This window comes from Hyperoodon ampullatus (assembly GCF_949752795.1).
Source record: "Hyperoodon ampullatus genome assembly, chromosome: 7".
Taxonomy (NCBI): domain Eukaryota; kingdom Metazoa; phylum Chordata; class Mammalia; order Artiodactyla; family Ziphiidae; genus Hyperoodon; species Hyperoodon ampullatus.
The window spans coordinates 48,932,351-48,949,316 of record NC_136920.1 but is presented as its reverse complement, the minus strand read 5'-3'; the positions used below and the strand labels follow the sequence as shown (position 1 = coordinate 48,949,316).

Here is a 16,966-nt window from a genome sequence, read left to right as displayed (position 1 = left end):
TGTAGTGTTTTAAAAAAGCCTCACTTAAGGCCAGCAAACATCTCCCTTAGCAATGCAAACCAGTCACTGCCGCCAGCTCTAAGAGCAAAAGAACTGACCTTCAGAGGAGAGATGTGTGACTGCAAGACGTATCCATGGACATTTTCTATTTGAGACAGGTTCTTTTCCGATACATGCACAAGTTCAGGGCCTCTCACTTCGTGGGTCAGTCGAGGTAAGGAATGATCATGTGGAGTGTCCTCATCTTGATAGCGATACTTCTAGGAAAAAAGACAAGAAAGAGAAAAGCATTAGCGTTTGCAAAGTGTACAGTTCTGAACTTCACATTCTCATTTCATTTACAGGACACAGTGTGTACCTATTGCTGACATCACCAAACAGGCTTTGCTGCAGTCTCTTTTGGTGGTCACCATTAACCAGGTCAAGTGGAAGCAATACTGAACCAATCATCAATACCAACCAATGCTTGTTTTTACCTGATAATGCACTATCTCTGTTTATAAAATACAGAAGGGTGATAACGAATAAGACTGAGGCTATTTACCTAAGTAAGTGAGGAGGTAACCCTCCAAATGACCAGAGTAGCTAAATATGTGCTAAAAATTCTAGGTCAAGGATGGAAAAGAAAAAGTACTGAGCAAGAAGACAGAATTCTGATACAATCATTCAGGAAACCTAATTTTGATTCACATTATGTCCAAGCCTTAAGTTCTCTAGGAAATAAGGGAAAATTTTTGCCACCTGCATTTTTTGTATTGGCCTCAAAGGAAGACAATCCTTTCTTCCTTTCATATCCAAGGAAGTGGAATGTTGATTTGGGTTAGTTGGACTCCAGGACAAAAGATCACAATTTCCAAAGATGGAGTTTTCTTTTAAAGAACTTAAAAATCAAGGCAAAGGGTCTGCCTATATTATATTGATATGATTCCCTGAGGGGAAAGAGATAATAGTTCCTTCTCTCTTGGTCCCTTTTCCTCTTTGTCATCTTCCTTCTATATGCCTATAATAGTAAGAGCATCCTCTGGCAAAGGCCGTGCTTTGAGTCTTCCAAGCAGACCTAAGGAAGCTGGCAGAGAAGGAAAAGGGTCAGGACAAGGCATGGTCTGTGGGAGAGTAGACATGGCCATGGATCAACCTCCATCTTCAACGTTGGCCTGGGTTTCCCTCTTTTCTGTCTCTCTTTGCTTCTCACCCCTTTTCCTTCAGACCTGTCCCATTAGAGTCTCATTACTTCAAGGCTACTGGTCTACTTGGGAAAGAAAAAAGGGAATACTCTATATCCTACCCCCAACCCAGTTAATAAAATGTTAGTTTGCCTTGATTTGTCTTTGTTCCCTTTGAATGGCACAGGGATATTAGGGGCAATGGTCCAAACATTGTCATAACACCATCTTGGGCTTACCTGTGATGTCTAACCTCATCCCACTACCCATTTATTATCATCACCAACAGTTATTTTTATCACATCAGGTTACTAACAACGCATTTTCTTAACAAAATCATGCCTATGTTTCTTTCATTTTTAGGTGAAAAATATGACTTCTTGGACATCGGTTCTCTGTCTGACTCATAAACTGACAGTAACAAGAAGAATCACCCAGGGTTGGCAATTCAATCTGATGTCCATTCTTACTCAGAAGTTGATTATCATTACTTGTGTTTTCCAGGGAGGCTTTCTACAATGTTCCAAGCTTAATATTAGTTTCAAAACAAAAATTTCAGCTAACAATATCTTGACTGAAGTTTGCAAAGATGCTCATCTATTTCTTTCACTGCAATTCTTCTTATCTATGATGCTCCATTTTACTTATGAGAAAACTAACATTTAGAGAGGTTAAGAGACTTGTCCAGAGTCCCCTAACTAGTGGTTTTTAGAGCTGAGACCCTGTCCAGATAATTTGAATCTGAATCCTCTTTCTACTCTCATCATCCCCTCCTCTACTCACATAAGATGATGAAGCCCAAGCCTGATAACAGAATCAGCAGCTTGGTAAAAAACACTTCATGAAGAACACACAACAACCTTCATGGAGGTTAGAACATTTCTGTGAATTACAAAACACCACACTTTCATTTTCCTAACTCTATGAATAATTTGGGAAGGTAATCTGCCTCAGAAACATGGATCCAGTTTAACATTCATTCTTGATCCGTTATGTATTGTTCATTGGAAGTGGAATAATGTCATACATGTGCCCATTTTAGTGTCTCTGGCTTTCAGCCCATCTGCCCTCCACATCTCCCCCTCTTCAATTTTCTCTCAGGGAGGCACTACCATCTATGCAATCACCCGAGCCAGAAAAGTAGGAGTCAGTAAGACTCCATCCTCTCTTTCACCACCCCCTACCATCTGTCAATTTACTAAATCACTGAGTTTGCCTAATTTATATCTTAAATAGTTCTTGAGTCTACCCCATCCTCATCCCCCACCACCTCCACTAACCACTGCCCACGCTCAGGTTTTCAGCTCTCAGCTGGACCACAGCAACAGCCTCTGGACTGGTTAGACTGCTGCTGAGATTGCCCCTTTCCCATCCATCCTGTTCAATATGCCAGGGAGCTGGCGTTCTGGATCTCAAACTGACAGAGTCCTTCTCTTCAAAACCCTTCAGTGGCTCCCACTGCTCACCTGACAAAGCTTAAGCTTCCTTATCCTGCCATAAGCCACCTCCCAACACCACTACATGAGCTGAGTCCCCATTACTTCTAAACTCTTTTATCTCACCACTCTTACCTCAGGGTTATGGAATAAATATAAACAAATCATTGTTTCCAGTTTTTTAAAGATTTTAAAAAAATGTTAAATACGCATAACATAAAATTTACCATCTGAACCATTTTTAAGTGTACAGTTCAGTAATATTAAGTATATTCACATTGATGTGTAACCAATCTTCAGAATCTTTTCATCTTGCAAAACTGAAACCCTATATACCCATTAAACAACTGCCCATTTTTCCCTTCTCCATCCCCTGGCAACCACCATTCTACTTTCTATTTCTATGAATTTGACTATACTAGATACCTCATATCACTGGAATCATACAGTATTTGCTTCTCATGACTGGCTTGTTTCATAATGCCTTCAAGGTTCCTCCACATTGTATCATGTGACAGGATTTTCTTATTTTTAAGGCTGAATAACATCCCATTTTATGTATATACCACATTTTGCTTATTCATTCATCTGTAGATGGGCAGTTGATTGCTTCTACCTCTTGGCTATTGTGCATAATACTGCTATGAACATGCATGTACAAAAATGTCTTTGAAACTATGCTTTCAATTCTTTAGGATCAATACCCAGAAGTGGAATTGCTAGATCATATGGTAATTCCATTTTTAGTTTTTTGAGGAATTCTTTTAAGCTTTTTAAAATTTAACATATGTAAAGCCATATTCATGTCACTCATAACAGTCAGGAAATGCTTGTGTTCTAAAACATAAAGATCCAAGAACACCAAAAGTAAAATTTTGCAAAGTTAAAATGATTATGGAAGCTCCTCAAAGATCCCTGCAGTAGGATTCAGCTGGTTTAGAGAAAGATTTCATTCATTAAAAATAGACATCTCGGGCTTCCCTGGTGGCGCAGTGGTTGAGAGTCCGCCTGCCGATGCAGGGGACACGGGTTCGTGCTCCGGTCCGGGAAGATCCCACGTGCCGCGGAGCAGCTGGGCCCGTGAGCCATGGCTGCTGAGCCTGCACGTCCGGAGCCTGTGCTCCGCAACGGGAGAGGCCACAGCAGTGAGAGGCCCGCATACCGCAAAAAAAAAAAAAAAAAAAATAGACATCTCACTGAATTGTTTGCAGAAATAACTATCAGGACACAGATAATAAACTTACGTGGTATCTCAAAGAACTTACATAAATTACTTATTTTCATAAAATTATAACCCATTTTGAAGACTGATAGAGGCTTAAATTAGACTGTAAAATCAATCTTGATGCTCAATTAATGCTTTTTTTAGTAAAAATTATTCATTTTAACATACATTGGTCCTCTGGCCTCAACTTTGTGACATGACCTTTTCTGGGAAGCTTTCATGAACTGCAAATCTGAGGTTTAGTGGGTGTTCCCATACTCCCTATATACTCCCCAAATCACAACTTTTATCATGCTATATGATTGTGTATATTTTGAGTTTTTACAGTGAACTATAAGGTTTTGTGAGAACTGGGGCCATTTGGTCTTGTTTATCCTTGTACCTCCAGTCCTTAGCCAATTGCCTGGCACATATGCTCAATAACTATTCATTGAATAAAGTTATGAGTGACAGTTGAACAAATGGATGAAATGGGTAGAACTTGCTCAAGCTACAAAGTTATTTTGTTTGCTGGATGCAATCTCTTTCATTGCATGAAACATTATGAACTCAGGTTTAAGCAAAAGAAGACAACCGCATCATTGGCTTGACACAATCTTAAAGGACATCAGATTCTTAAGTATTATGTATCTCTCACCACATCTTTCCTTTCAGTAATATATGCTAAGAATACAAACTGAATATGAACCAGTTCTTGACCTTAAGAAGACCATAAATTATTAAGTGAGTATACATATGGGCAGGTAAGTCACAATGCATAGTGGTAATGACTGTAAGTATAAACTGAGTTTCGTGGGAGCAGAAATGGGTCATCACCATCTCTGTCTGAGGCTTTCCAGTTTGCAATAGGATCTAGAAAGATAACAGAAAGAGGTAAGGGAAATTCTAAGCAAAGACAACAATATATGCAGAGGAGATAAGTAATAAGAGGGGGTGATGTTCTGAGGGAATAGGGAGGTCTTGAAGTAGATTGTAGCACATGCTAGTGCCCCCGCCCAAATCCATGGAAGTCCCTTCTATGCATTTAAGGCCCACATCTGCATACTTCACAGTAAGATTGTCCTTGCGTGATTAAAGCCTCCTCACTTAGATGTGTCCGGGAGTTATACTAGAAACCCCAAATCCCACCCCTCAAACTGAAACAAAATGCCCTGCAAATTACCCTCCAAAGCACCTGATAGCATGAGTCTGAAGCTAGACTGCCCCTGGACCTACATTCTTTCAGAACTCCTTGGTGCTTTCCTTACTCCTTTAAGGGCCCTTCTTGGGAACTGCCTTCCAGAAATCATATGTACACTACTACCCATTTTAGGACTGCATCTGGTGAACTGATGTTTAAGAATGGGATGCGAGGTGGAGTATGGCAGGAGACAAGGCTGAAAGGCAGACTGCTATCTATTGTAGGCAATAGGGACCATCCAAGAGACCTAAAGAGTACTCTTCCTGGTACCAGCCAGGTATTCCTCCTCCTTTATTTTTGCAGTTTTCTCCAAGAGATGACTAAGCAAAAGATGACAAGAACCAGTGAGAAGTACCATATTTAACTGAAATATGAGTCTCCAGAGGAATCACCCTGATATGGTTTAGTAAAATCTCTCTGCTTGGATTCAATTTCAGCTGGACCAAAAATGATATTGTTGGTAATACTAATACTACTATTAATATTAACACTATTAACAGAAATACTAATCCTAACACTAATAGTAATATTAAAACCAATAGTAATAGCAGTTAATGTGCCAGGAACTATGCTAAATGCTTTATACACATCATCACACCTGTGAGATAGGTGTTCTCATCCTCCTCACCTGAGGCTTGGTTAGTTAGGCAGTTTTTTTCCAAGCTTACATACCTGGTGAGTGGCAAACCAGGATTCAAACACAAGTTTGACTCTAGAGCTAGAGCACTTAAATATTCTACGAAACTAATTAGTACTCAAAGATCTTAAGAGACTAACTTTATCTTCAGGAAACATAATTCTTAGGAAATCCTCAAGAGTCATCTAACAAGGGAGATTAAATAACTCCACAGAGGTCATACCCTGATTTAATAATCAGCTCTAATTTTCTGGGCAATTCTGAGTCCTCTCTCATTTCCAGGGCTTGTCTCTTAGGTACTGATGCCATACTGGGCATCTTTGAGGGTTTCTGCATTGCCTGTAAAAGGAGGGCCATTGAGGAAGGCCTCTGTTTTGAAACCTGTGCCTTCTTCTTTTCCTCTCCTCAGCTTGTCCTTTGGAGGGGACTCTGGAGCAACGGAATTTTTGTAAACAGAGTATATCTTCTCTCCCAGCTCTAACAGGAGTGAGGCAGCAGTGCTCAGGACAGGGAAGACTGATTATTATTCATGTCCCCTGTCATAGATCATTTTGTCCCTGACTTCTGGAATCCTATCCCTTTCCCCCTTCTGAAGTTTAGCCTCTACCCCTGGGCTCCTTCATCAGGCAAACTTTTTCAGGTCCTTGATAATCAGATTGGGTGTCATCACCTCTTGGAAGCATTCTCTGACTGCTAAGGTTAAAAGGATGTCCTTTCTTTATGCTCCCAGAGTGTTCTGCATGGATTCCTATTCTTGAATAGCAACAACTCTATACCACAATGATCTGTGTGCCCATCTCTCCTACTAGCCCATGAGAGCCTCTGAGCAGAGATGGAGTCATATTCATCTCAATCTCCAGTGCCCCATAGTAAGATACATAGTAAGAGACCAACGCATGTGACTTTAAGTGAACTAAACTTAAATCATCTGAGCAATAAATTGGACCAAAAAGCCCTCCCAGCTGAACCTGCAAGTAATCATACTGGTACTCCTTTTCTACCACAGGACCTCCATGTGGATGGCCAAAGGCTGGGAAATTCAACCAGATTCTGCTCATCACGTTCTGTTGATGCCTGTATGAATCAGAACCGTCCCGTTACCCAGGATTCAAACGCAGGTGCCTACATGCATCTGATCCATCACTGGATGTTCTGCAGTTTGGAAGATGGTGCTGCACCATGGGCACAGTGTATACCAGCTGAGGGAGAAGTCACAAATCTTTCAAGGCCTCATAAATAAAAACCTGAATCTATCTCTGTTTCTGCATTAAAAGTGTTCTGCTTCCCCCTTGCAGCAGGAGTTGGCACTGTTCTGATGAGACAGAGAAACAAACTCTGAGAACCGGAATATGTTTGGTGCTCTTGAAAGGCCAAGTCATATTTATAATGCCTAACAGTTAGTGAATGTTGTCCACTTTTCTAAGAGTGTTATAGAAAGTATCCCATTTAAGACTCACAGCAACACTATACAGCAGGTACAAAATTAAGGAAGGATTACAGTTTCTTCCACAAAGCCTGACATTGAGGAAATGCTCAAAACCTCTTAGCTCCTCGGCTTCTGTTACTATAGCAACAAATAGCATTTTCTGCGTCAAGTCTTATCTCCCCCTCTGGAATCTAAGTTCTTTGAGGTCAGGAGCCCCTGCCATCTCTCTCTGTCTCCCACAGAGTGTCAGGCCAGAACAATGGCCACAGAGAGTGTGTCCAATGGAGCCGGCTGACAATGCTGCTGCTGGAAGGAAGTCTCTCAGTTTTAAAAATGTGCTTTGGCAGAAGAGAAGCACAGACTTTAGGAGAAGCATGAAGTCACTTAGAAAGTTGAAAATAAATAACAGACTTGCAAAGAGTGATGATCCCTAAGAAAGAAGTGAATGCAGCTCAGAAAACAGTAAAAACCCAAAGAGGCTGGAAAGCAGTCTTGAAAAATGAATTACATGGAAATGAAGGGTTTTCATTTCCTCTCAAGACTGTATACGTTTAACTTTCAAAACAGGGTATTCTCATCCAGGTCCTGCCAGCCACCATCTTATTTTGAGGAAAATATTTTGTTTAAATACTTTGCTATTTCTTTACCGGAATTTTATTTACCAGAGACTCGGGCAGTATGTAGCCAGCCAGCTCTCTTTTCCAGCTGCTTCCTTTTTGCATGATGTCTTAGCCTATCTGTGACCTGTGACCCATCTCCATTGCCACACCTACGGCATCCTCTCTCTAACCCACTGCCTCCCTTTCTGGAGGGAAAACATGGATAAAAGAAAGAAACAAGAGAAGAAAAAAGAATGGTTAATGCAGTGATCAGATCAGTATTTATATTCATTTCTTTGATTTGAAATAAATTCTCTGCTATTTTGGCTAGCGCAGGGTTCTCTTTCCCCTTTCCATCCATTTTGTCCACTATCCCAATCTATCCCTCCAGAACAGTTGCATGAACGTTGCAAATCTGGAGGAGAGGGGTTTAGAGAGGAGGAAAATGGGAGGAGGAAGAGCCAAAAAGAAATGCATAATTTCCCCCTTTACTTCCTCAAGGAACCCTCCTGGCTTCTCAGATTAGGGGATTCTCCTCCCCGTATCTCACTGCTCCCTGCCTCTCAGGATTTCAGGGTACCGTGTATTCATTTTTCATAAAATTCGTCGCATTTTTAGTTTACATTTATTTCTGTGATCATTTGCTTAATGTCTACCTCCCCCACTAAACTGAAACCTCTGTGGGGGTCTGGGACCCTGCCTACTTGGTTCACTACTGACCTCTAGTGCCTGCTACATGGCAGGTTCTCAATCAACATTCATTGAACAAATAGTAGCCTGTGGCCAAATCTCTCTCCAAAATCCACTACTCAAAACAGTTAATAAAAGTGGGTCAAAGCTCACTGATGGCTGATTGCACACAGATCTTCCCCAAGTGAAGTTATCCTTAAAAAAAAAAAAAAAGACCCACAATCAGCAATACAGCTGGCCCAAAGGACATTTGAAATAGGAATTTTTCGAAGAGGGGAGCAGGATGTAAGTAACAGGACAGATGTGAGGGATGAAAAGCACTCCCAGGTGCTTCATTTGAATTTTTTTTTCAAACAAAACTCACAAATGAAAGGAAATACTTTCCCACTTTTTGCCACAAAGAACAGGACAAGCCAGGATGTTAATTAAGTTACAAATCAGCTGTCTGCTTGCAACTGACAGAGCTTTGTGTGCTTCCAAGCAATGTCAGATATTTTAAACCCTCTGTAAGTACCTACAATGAGGGAGCTGCCAGGAAGAATGCTTTCATGAATATTTAATGGATCCTAAGATCCTTTTTAAAGAACTGATGATTTAAATAATCATGAGGGGACTTTAGCTCAGTGCTGCCCTCCATCTGTTAACTGAAGCTGCAGAAAATGGAGCTTGGCAAGCTTTCCCTCCTAAAACTCAGAGTGAGGCCCAAGACCCAGGGGAGGCCAGGCTCACCCAGGAGAGGTCACTGTAGGACTAGACAGCCGAAGGTCTCTGGAGAAGTCAGAATGGGACCACAGACCTATGATCTGGGAAAATAATGGGTGTGGAATTGTAAAATGAATTTGTATAAGATGTCACACATGTGGGTTGCTATTTACAATTTACAAAGCACTGTCAGAAACATTGTCTCAAGTAATTCTCTTAAGAATTGGAAAAAGAAGGTATTATCACTTTGATTTCCAAATGAGAAAACAGGATCAGAGAGTCTCCAAAGCGTTAAACAAATGGGAAAGCTGGGTTTCAAACCGACATAGCCAGCTGAGCCCAAAAGGCAGCCCAATACAGTGGAATGTGAATGAATTCTGGCATTAGAAATACGGGTTCAAATCTTGCATCATTTGCCAAGTTGCTGGTATCTCTGATCTTCAGGTGACTGAAGCTATAAACTAGGAATTACAGGATCAACCTCATAGAAATATGAGTATTGGATGAGACACTGTATCGCTAGCACATAGTAGCTGCTCGATCAACCCTAACGCTCTCCTTTCTGGAACTGTCAAGTTTTGCACTTTGCAGGTCTAGCATCATAAAAACTGGTGCCTAAGAGTGAACTCTTCAGACTGTTAGTGCTGTCTGTTAGACTTTAGAAATATAAAATATAACTAACTGAAGGAAAAAATATAGCTTTATTTATTTATTTTTTTGCTTTCCATTTCTTCAAAGCATACAATTACAACTTTTCACACGACTCTAACCTGTGTTCCAATCTCGCAGCTCTCCTGACCCCACGAAGGACTTTTCAACCTTCTTTTATGTCATCTTCAAGCTTGAAAACCTTCCAGGCTTTCCTAAACCATCTCCACTCAACTCAGTCTGCTCTGACCATTCCAGCTATTTCTGCTCTCTCCTCTCAATTTTTGCACTTAACAAGAATTTATTTCTAGTTATAAAATGAATTAGCCATGGGGATGTAGTGTACAGCAATGATGACTGTAGCTAATAACACTGTTTTTTAAAAAAGAATTTCTTGAGCACCTACTATGTGCCAGATATTGTAAGTGCTAGGGATGCAACAGTGAACAAGAAAGACAAATCGCCTCCCTATGCTTTGTTCTTGATGTCTTCTCTTCCTCTAATAACCTTCCCAACTGTCTCTCACCAGGCTATTGCTCAACCTTAAAATTTAGCTCATGTATGATTTCTTCAGAGATGCTTTCCCTGGACACCCAGGTTTGGCTGTGCCTTTTTCCTGTGCTCACATAACTGATAACCTGAGAATCCCTCTTTTTTGAAAAAAAGCATGTATGCATCTGCTTTTCTCATGGGAGCATAAAGACTTATTCATTCATTATTGTAACATCGGCAGCAAATATTCTGCCTGGGACCCGAGGTTCTTAAGAAATGTTTCTGAACTGAACTACACCCTGTGGAGATGTAAATTCCTAGGACTCTTGTGTATTCCACCACACCTAGCACATTCTAAAAATAGCATGTACTCAAGAAACCTGTCTGGAGGCTATAGGAGATCTGATTATGGAACAGCACCCTGTCAGATTTTGAGTAATAAAACGCGAAACTGGCTCACTGTGTCGCACAGGTAGTGAAGTGGGGTAGGTTTCATTTAAACTGAATTGTTCAAGTTTTGGGTGTGAGACACGTGGGAAGGAGTGTTGGCTGGTGGCTTTCTGGAGCAAGGAGTTGAGAGGAGGAAAAATTATAATATGCAAGACGGGAACTGAGGGACCTCTCTCTTCTCCCCTAGTCTGCCAGCATTGAGTTAGAGCAACTAAGGAAGCACAACACATCAATGAGGCCACCCCAAGTAATTTTACCTGAGACTCTCTAAACCCCAGGCCAGCAGCTTGGCACAAAGACAAGTGTACCAACCTTGATAAGCACAGTAGAATATATTAAAGTGTATGCAAGGCAGGGAAGGACTCTGGAAGCATGCACACTACGCTGACGGTGGTTGTCTCTGGGTAATCGTTAATTTCATTTTTTGAGCTACATGTCTTACTTCGAGAATAAAAATAATGAACAAAATAGAATATGTAAGAGATGATCAAGTATTTGCTTGGTTGTAATGGAGAAGGTCCAGTGGACTTCCAGCTTTATGGTGAGGGAAAATTCTCCAGCCCTGGAAACGGTTTATACAGATTTGGTTGAGCTAACTTTGGCTGAAGGATGCAAGGATGATTGACAGCTGACAAATGAAGGAGGAGGAGCTGGGAAGGAAGAAAGCTTGAAGTCAAATTGCTTTGTTCCCAAGAAATCAAAGCAATGATTTGGGAACAAACTCAACAATTAGTTTGTCCATTTGAAGCACAACTTCAAATACTGTCTGAGTAATGCTCCAGGGATAATTGCCACTGGATTCAAGCCGTGGCAGTAAGATCCTGTGGGCTGTCACTGTCTGACTCAGTCCACCAGCTGTGCCACAGCTGCAGCATCTGTGAGAGTCATTCACCACTGTGTTCTGCTGAGGGTGCCTGGTGCCCAGAAAAGATGAAATGTTTATTTCAGCAGAATGCTTAGTCAAGTGACGCCAACTCTCTGCACCTCGGTTTCCTGCGTTTCAATTCTGTTCCTGTCACTAATCGGTAATGCGACTTCAGGCAAGTGTGGAAGCGCTCTGAAACTCAGATTCCTCTTTTGTAAAATGGGGCTAATAATACTCATAACCGTGTTGCTATGCGAAATTGATGAGATAATATGCATAAATGTCTTGGCATGGGGCCTGACTCCTGACTGATGCTTAGGAAATCTAAGCCTCTTCCGATTTCTGTATGTGTCATATACTCATCATTTCAAGTATTGTCAGAAGGGTCACAACACACACACGCACACACACGCGCACACACGTACACACACGCATGTACCTATTCAATTCAACCTTATTACTTTATAGGGAACTGGTTTCCTCCATGCTTTCGCAAGCATCCCAGCAGCATTATAGATGAGCACAAATCCTCTGAGGGAGGCCGACTGAGTTGCAAAGGCCTTGCCTCCACTGCTCCAAGATTCAGTTTCTCTTCTGTGAGGACATCTTACCTTTTCAATCAATGTTTCCACCTGGGCCAAGGCTCCTAGCCTCCTCTGTCCATGAGCATCATTTCCGTCCAGCAGGCAGAGAGAAAACAGTCTCAGACACAGGTGCTGAACACGCTACCACTGCCCACTCTCACTCCCCTTCTGACCTATTTGAGGTTCTGGACCTTAGAACCTGCTGTGGAATTGGCACCTGCCCAATGCTTCCATCCATATCTGACTTCCCGAGACTAGACCACTTGCCCACCTGAAACTAGAACTTCTTCTGGATTCTTTCTGGCCAGCCGTGTGCCTGCTCCTGGGTTTTCCTGGACAGCCTGTCTGCATGTGCTTCCTCTTTGACACCAGAGAGGGTAAAATCCCTTCCTAATAAGACGCATCATCACGCATTCATTCAAAAACTATTTATCAAGCACCTTATATACTAATCACTAAATTTTAAGTGCTGGGAATACAGTAGTAAAAAAATATATGACCTCTTAGAGTTAAATTTTAGTTACATTAAGTAATATAGCTCTTTTCCTGAATTCTCTTTTTTTTTTTCCCCTCATCATGCTTCCTTTACCCAAAAGCAAGCATGAACAGTTGTGTTCTCCATGGAAAGATGCCAGGTGGTCTAAATGGGCAACCAGTCCAAATTGTCTCTGGTGGTGGCCCAAGTGGGCTTGATCCATCCAGCTGTTCTTCTCCAGCTGCCTTTGTCCCCAAGCCCCTCATGACAAGCTGCTCTTAGTGACACTGGAACATGGAACAGGTGAAAGATCAAAGGCCTTGACTCTGGCCTCACTGGCAGTGGGTTCCAGTCAAAGAGGATTATTTGGCAACCAGATACTGTCATAAACATATTAATATTTCCTCAAATAAAGTTGTTTCATAATCCATGCTTGGTGGTTTAATCTCCAAATAAGATATGCTTCCCTTGGGAAGTCATTTCTATACTTAATCTAGGTTATTTAAATATACAATTGAATACACAATTGTAGAATGCTGTTTTGTGCTTATTACAACCTTAAGATATAAGCCCCAAATCAAGAAAACCTAGAAAGTTTTCTCATTTCCTTATCCTGATGCCCTACTGGGAACTGACAGTATCACCTTTCAGATGACTGGCTACAAGATAGCATGCTTATATATTGATGCTTTACAGGTATTTATTTATTTAATCCTTACAACAAACTTATATTAGTTACTCTTTTATTTCCCTCATTTTACAGATGAGAAATTAGAGGCAGAGAGAAATTAAGTATTAAGTAACTAGTCCATACAACTAGCAGAGAAGCTAAGATTCATACCTCACTATTCTCATAATCCTTACCTTTAATCCTGTACTATATAGTATCTCTCAGGTATTGTGCATTTCTTTTTTTTTTCTTTTTTTTTTTTTGGTGGTACGCGGGCCTCTCACTGCTGCGGCCTCTCCCGCTGTGGTGCACAGGCTCCGGACGCGCAGGCTCAGCGGCCATGGCTCACGGGCCCAGCCGCTCCGCGGCATGTGGGATCTTCCCGGACCCGGGCACGACCCCGTGTCCCCTGCATCGGCAGGCAGACTCTCAACCACTGCGCCACCAGGGAAGCCCTTGTGCATTTCTTATTCTCCGACTCAAGTATTTCTTCTGTGTATGGTAGATACTTTGGTTCTTTGCTTTAAAAGTCAAGGTCTGGGGAATTCCCTGGAGGTCTAGTGGTTAAGACTCTACACTTTCACTGCCGAGGGCCCGGGTTCGATCCCTGGTGGGGTAAGTAATAGCCCACAAACAGTGCAGCGGGGCCAAAGGGGAAAAAAAATTTTTTTTTTAATTATAAAAAAAGTCAAGGTCTGGAAGTTTCCCTTTATCCTTGCAGAGACACAGAATACCATTGAGAGAAAGTATAAATAGAAATAACCTAGTTGATGATACTGCCATTTCCGTGGTCACCCAAATACAAAACTCCACAGATGAAGATAATCCTTCAGCTTCTTTCCCTCCGCATGACTTCCAGAGTAAGATCAATATAATTCAGTTGGCAGAACATGATAATATGAAGGTCAAGGCCAAAATGAATCTGATGAAGGTAGTGATGCTATGTTTGTAGTCATCTCAGGGCCCCTCTGGCGTGTAGGAGGGATTTAGTCATTTTACCAAGTGAATAAGTCTAATACAGGTTAAATGCATTGTACTTCAGCCGGGAGTCTTGTTCTTTTCTCTTTTTTCATTTCCATTGCCCTTTGCCCCATCAGGCCCTGTTTCCTCTCCCCAGAATATTGCACTTGCCTCCTACTTCTCTTTCCAAGCGCATTCTTACCACTTCCCTACCCTTCCTTTCCCTACCTCTCCATCTTTTCCCACTCCATCCCCCACAGTCTATCATTCCACCATTCTGAATTCTTTGTGACTTGAAGGTAGCAGATGGACTTGAAGTAACTGTTATCTGTTCTGCCTGGGGTATTAGATATTGTGTCAGTCTCCCACCAAAAATGACCTCCTCACTGTTTTTAACAAACCTGAGCATTGGCCTAACTCCAGGTTAGACATTCTTCTTCCTGACTCATCTTTCTGATTTGGGTCATAGCAGCAATCTTAAATGGCCAAGGCACACGAGGGAAGAGAGGAGAGCCCAACCCCTCAGCTTATACAGGGGGAATTGTTACATTCTTAGAAAATAATTATTTTGTATTTTGATAAAACTCATATTGAAAATTCATTCTGAAGTCTTTCATGAATACACAATAATTTGTATCAGCCAAACAAGCTATAAAGAATATAAACTCCCTCGTATCTATCACTCAGCTTTAAGAATTGGAGTATTTTCAACACAGTGGAAGCTGCTAGGTACCCATCCCCAGTTGTATCTATCTCCCTCTCCTCAAAAGTCACGGTTAAATTTTGTGTTCACAATTCCCTGATTTTCTCAGTGGTTTCACTACATAGATATGCATCTGTGAAAGTTAATTTTACGTGTCAACTTGGCTAAACTATAGTACCCCATTATTTAATCTAGGTGTTGCTCTAAAGGAATTTTGTAACTGTGGTTAACATTTACAATAAATTGATTTTAAGGAAAAGAGATTAACCTCAACCTAGGTGGGCCTGGTCTAATCAGTTGAAGGGATTTATGAGCAAAACAGATTTCTGAGAAGAAGAAATCTCATTTGTGGACTGTTGCTGCAGCTCCTGCCTGAGAATTTCCATCCTGTCAGTCTGCCCTATGGATTTCGGACTAGTCATCCCCCACAATCACATGAGCCAATTCCCTAAAAAAATTCTTGAATACACACACACACACACACACACACACACACACACTGGTTTTGTTTCTGTGGTAGGACCTTGACTAATATGGAATCCCTAAAAAATGTGTAGATTTTGTCTTTTTTGAAACTTTAAATAAGCAGTTTCATATTGCAGCTTTTTCTGCAATACTATGAAATTCATTCATGTTGGTGTATATAGGTCTAGTTCATTTCCTTTAAATTTTGTACAGTATGTCATTGTATGAGACACCACATGCACCATTTTCTTGCTAAAGTGCACTCAGACTATTTTTCTTTTCCTTTCTGGAGTAATAACACAATTATAACAACATGGCTATAACATTCATGTATATGTTTTTTGGTATACATATGTAAGAATCTCATTAGGGCATATGGCTAGGAGTAGAATTTCTGGATCATAGAGTATGTGCATCTTCAACTTTCCTAGATAACTAAATTGTTCCAAAATGGTTGTATCTATCATCAGAAATATACCACTTTGCACCCTGCCATCAATATGTAACAGCTATGATTATTCTGTGCTCTCAGTAAAACCTGAAATTATCAATAAAAACACTTCTAACAAGGACAGATATCAGACCTATTTGGAAACGGAATCAACAGGGTTTAAGGAGGCATTACATATGAGAGTGAAAGAGAAAAGGGGTCAAGGATCATTTTCAGATTTTTGGCTTTTGTAATAATTAATACTGGCTCTGAGTTTTTTTGTTTGTTTGTTTTGTTTTTTCCTTCCTCTTTATCTCAAGTGCTTGTGATAAACTTGAACATACACTTGTTTAGTTCCCTAACTGGTTTGGGGTTTGTCTATGTCTTAGATTAAACGTCCCCTATGTGCAGGATCTTCCTTCAGCCACAAGGTGGCAAGCTAAGCATCTTCAAATTTAAAGCACAATGCTGAGATTTAAGTGAACTTGACTCAGAAAGTTTATAAAGCAAGAATTCTTTCCTCAGTAGATCCTTTATGGATATAATACATATGATTCTTGCATATTGTAATGTTTTCATATTTACCACTTTCTTTCTTCTATAAAGGAGTGATCAGAAGTCTTTTTTCTTTACTTTTTTTTTTTAATTTAACTCTGAACCTGTTGCTGCTCTGCTAACATCCGTATTTGATTCCCTTTAATTACAGCGTGCATTGTAGACTCCTTGACTGACATGTAAGACCTTCTATAACCTGTCTGGAACTTGCATTTCTCACTTCCCTTACTCCAAACGCACTCCACACTATTTTCTCTGTCTCTGCACATTCCAGCCTCAAGGCATGACCTAGCTACACCAGATTCCTCCTAGATCTGTACCATGCTGTTCACACTTCCATGGCATGGTGAGGGCTGTTGACTTTGACTACTCTCCTATTTCTTTTCCACCTATTCAACTGAAACTCAAATATGAGTCTCAGTTGCAATACCACCTTCTGGAGGGGTCAAGGTCTCCTCCAGCAGTGATCCATCACTCCTCTAAGCCCCTTAAAACGTTTTTCTATATGACTATTAAAGCTGTCTTGTTGTGTTCTGACATTTTTACCTTTTTGTCTACTGCTCCCCAAATGTTTGTTACTTACCAACAGGGAGACATAACAGATTTTTCTC

The 16,966-nt window shown here is 40.9% G+C and overlaps 1 protein-coding gene across 9 annotated transcripts in view; it reads right to left on the bottom strand.

The window, feature by feature from the left end:
* DLG2 (discs large MAGUK scaffold protein 2) overlaps window positions 1–16,966 on the bottom strand; it is a gene marked incomplete at its 5' end in the record, with an annotated part of 2,112,028 nt that overhangs the window by 1,043,184 nt on the left and 1,051,878 nt on the right. For 8 of the 9 annotated variants that reach the window (XM_079707355.1, XM_079707356.1, XM_079707361.1 and 5 more), the window contains one exon: window positions 99–260. In XM_079707355.1, the coding sequence (XP_079563481.1) occupies window positions 99–260 (162 nt within the window). The remainder of the gene's footprint in view (window positions 1–98; window positions 261–16,966) is intronic. The other variant, XM_079707362.1, reaches the window with a different exon arrangement.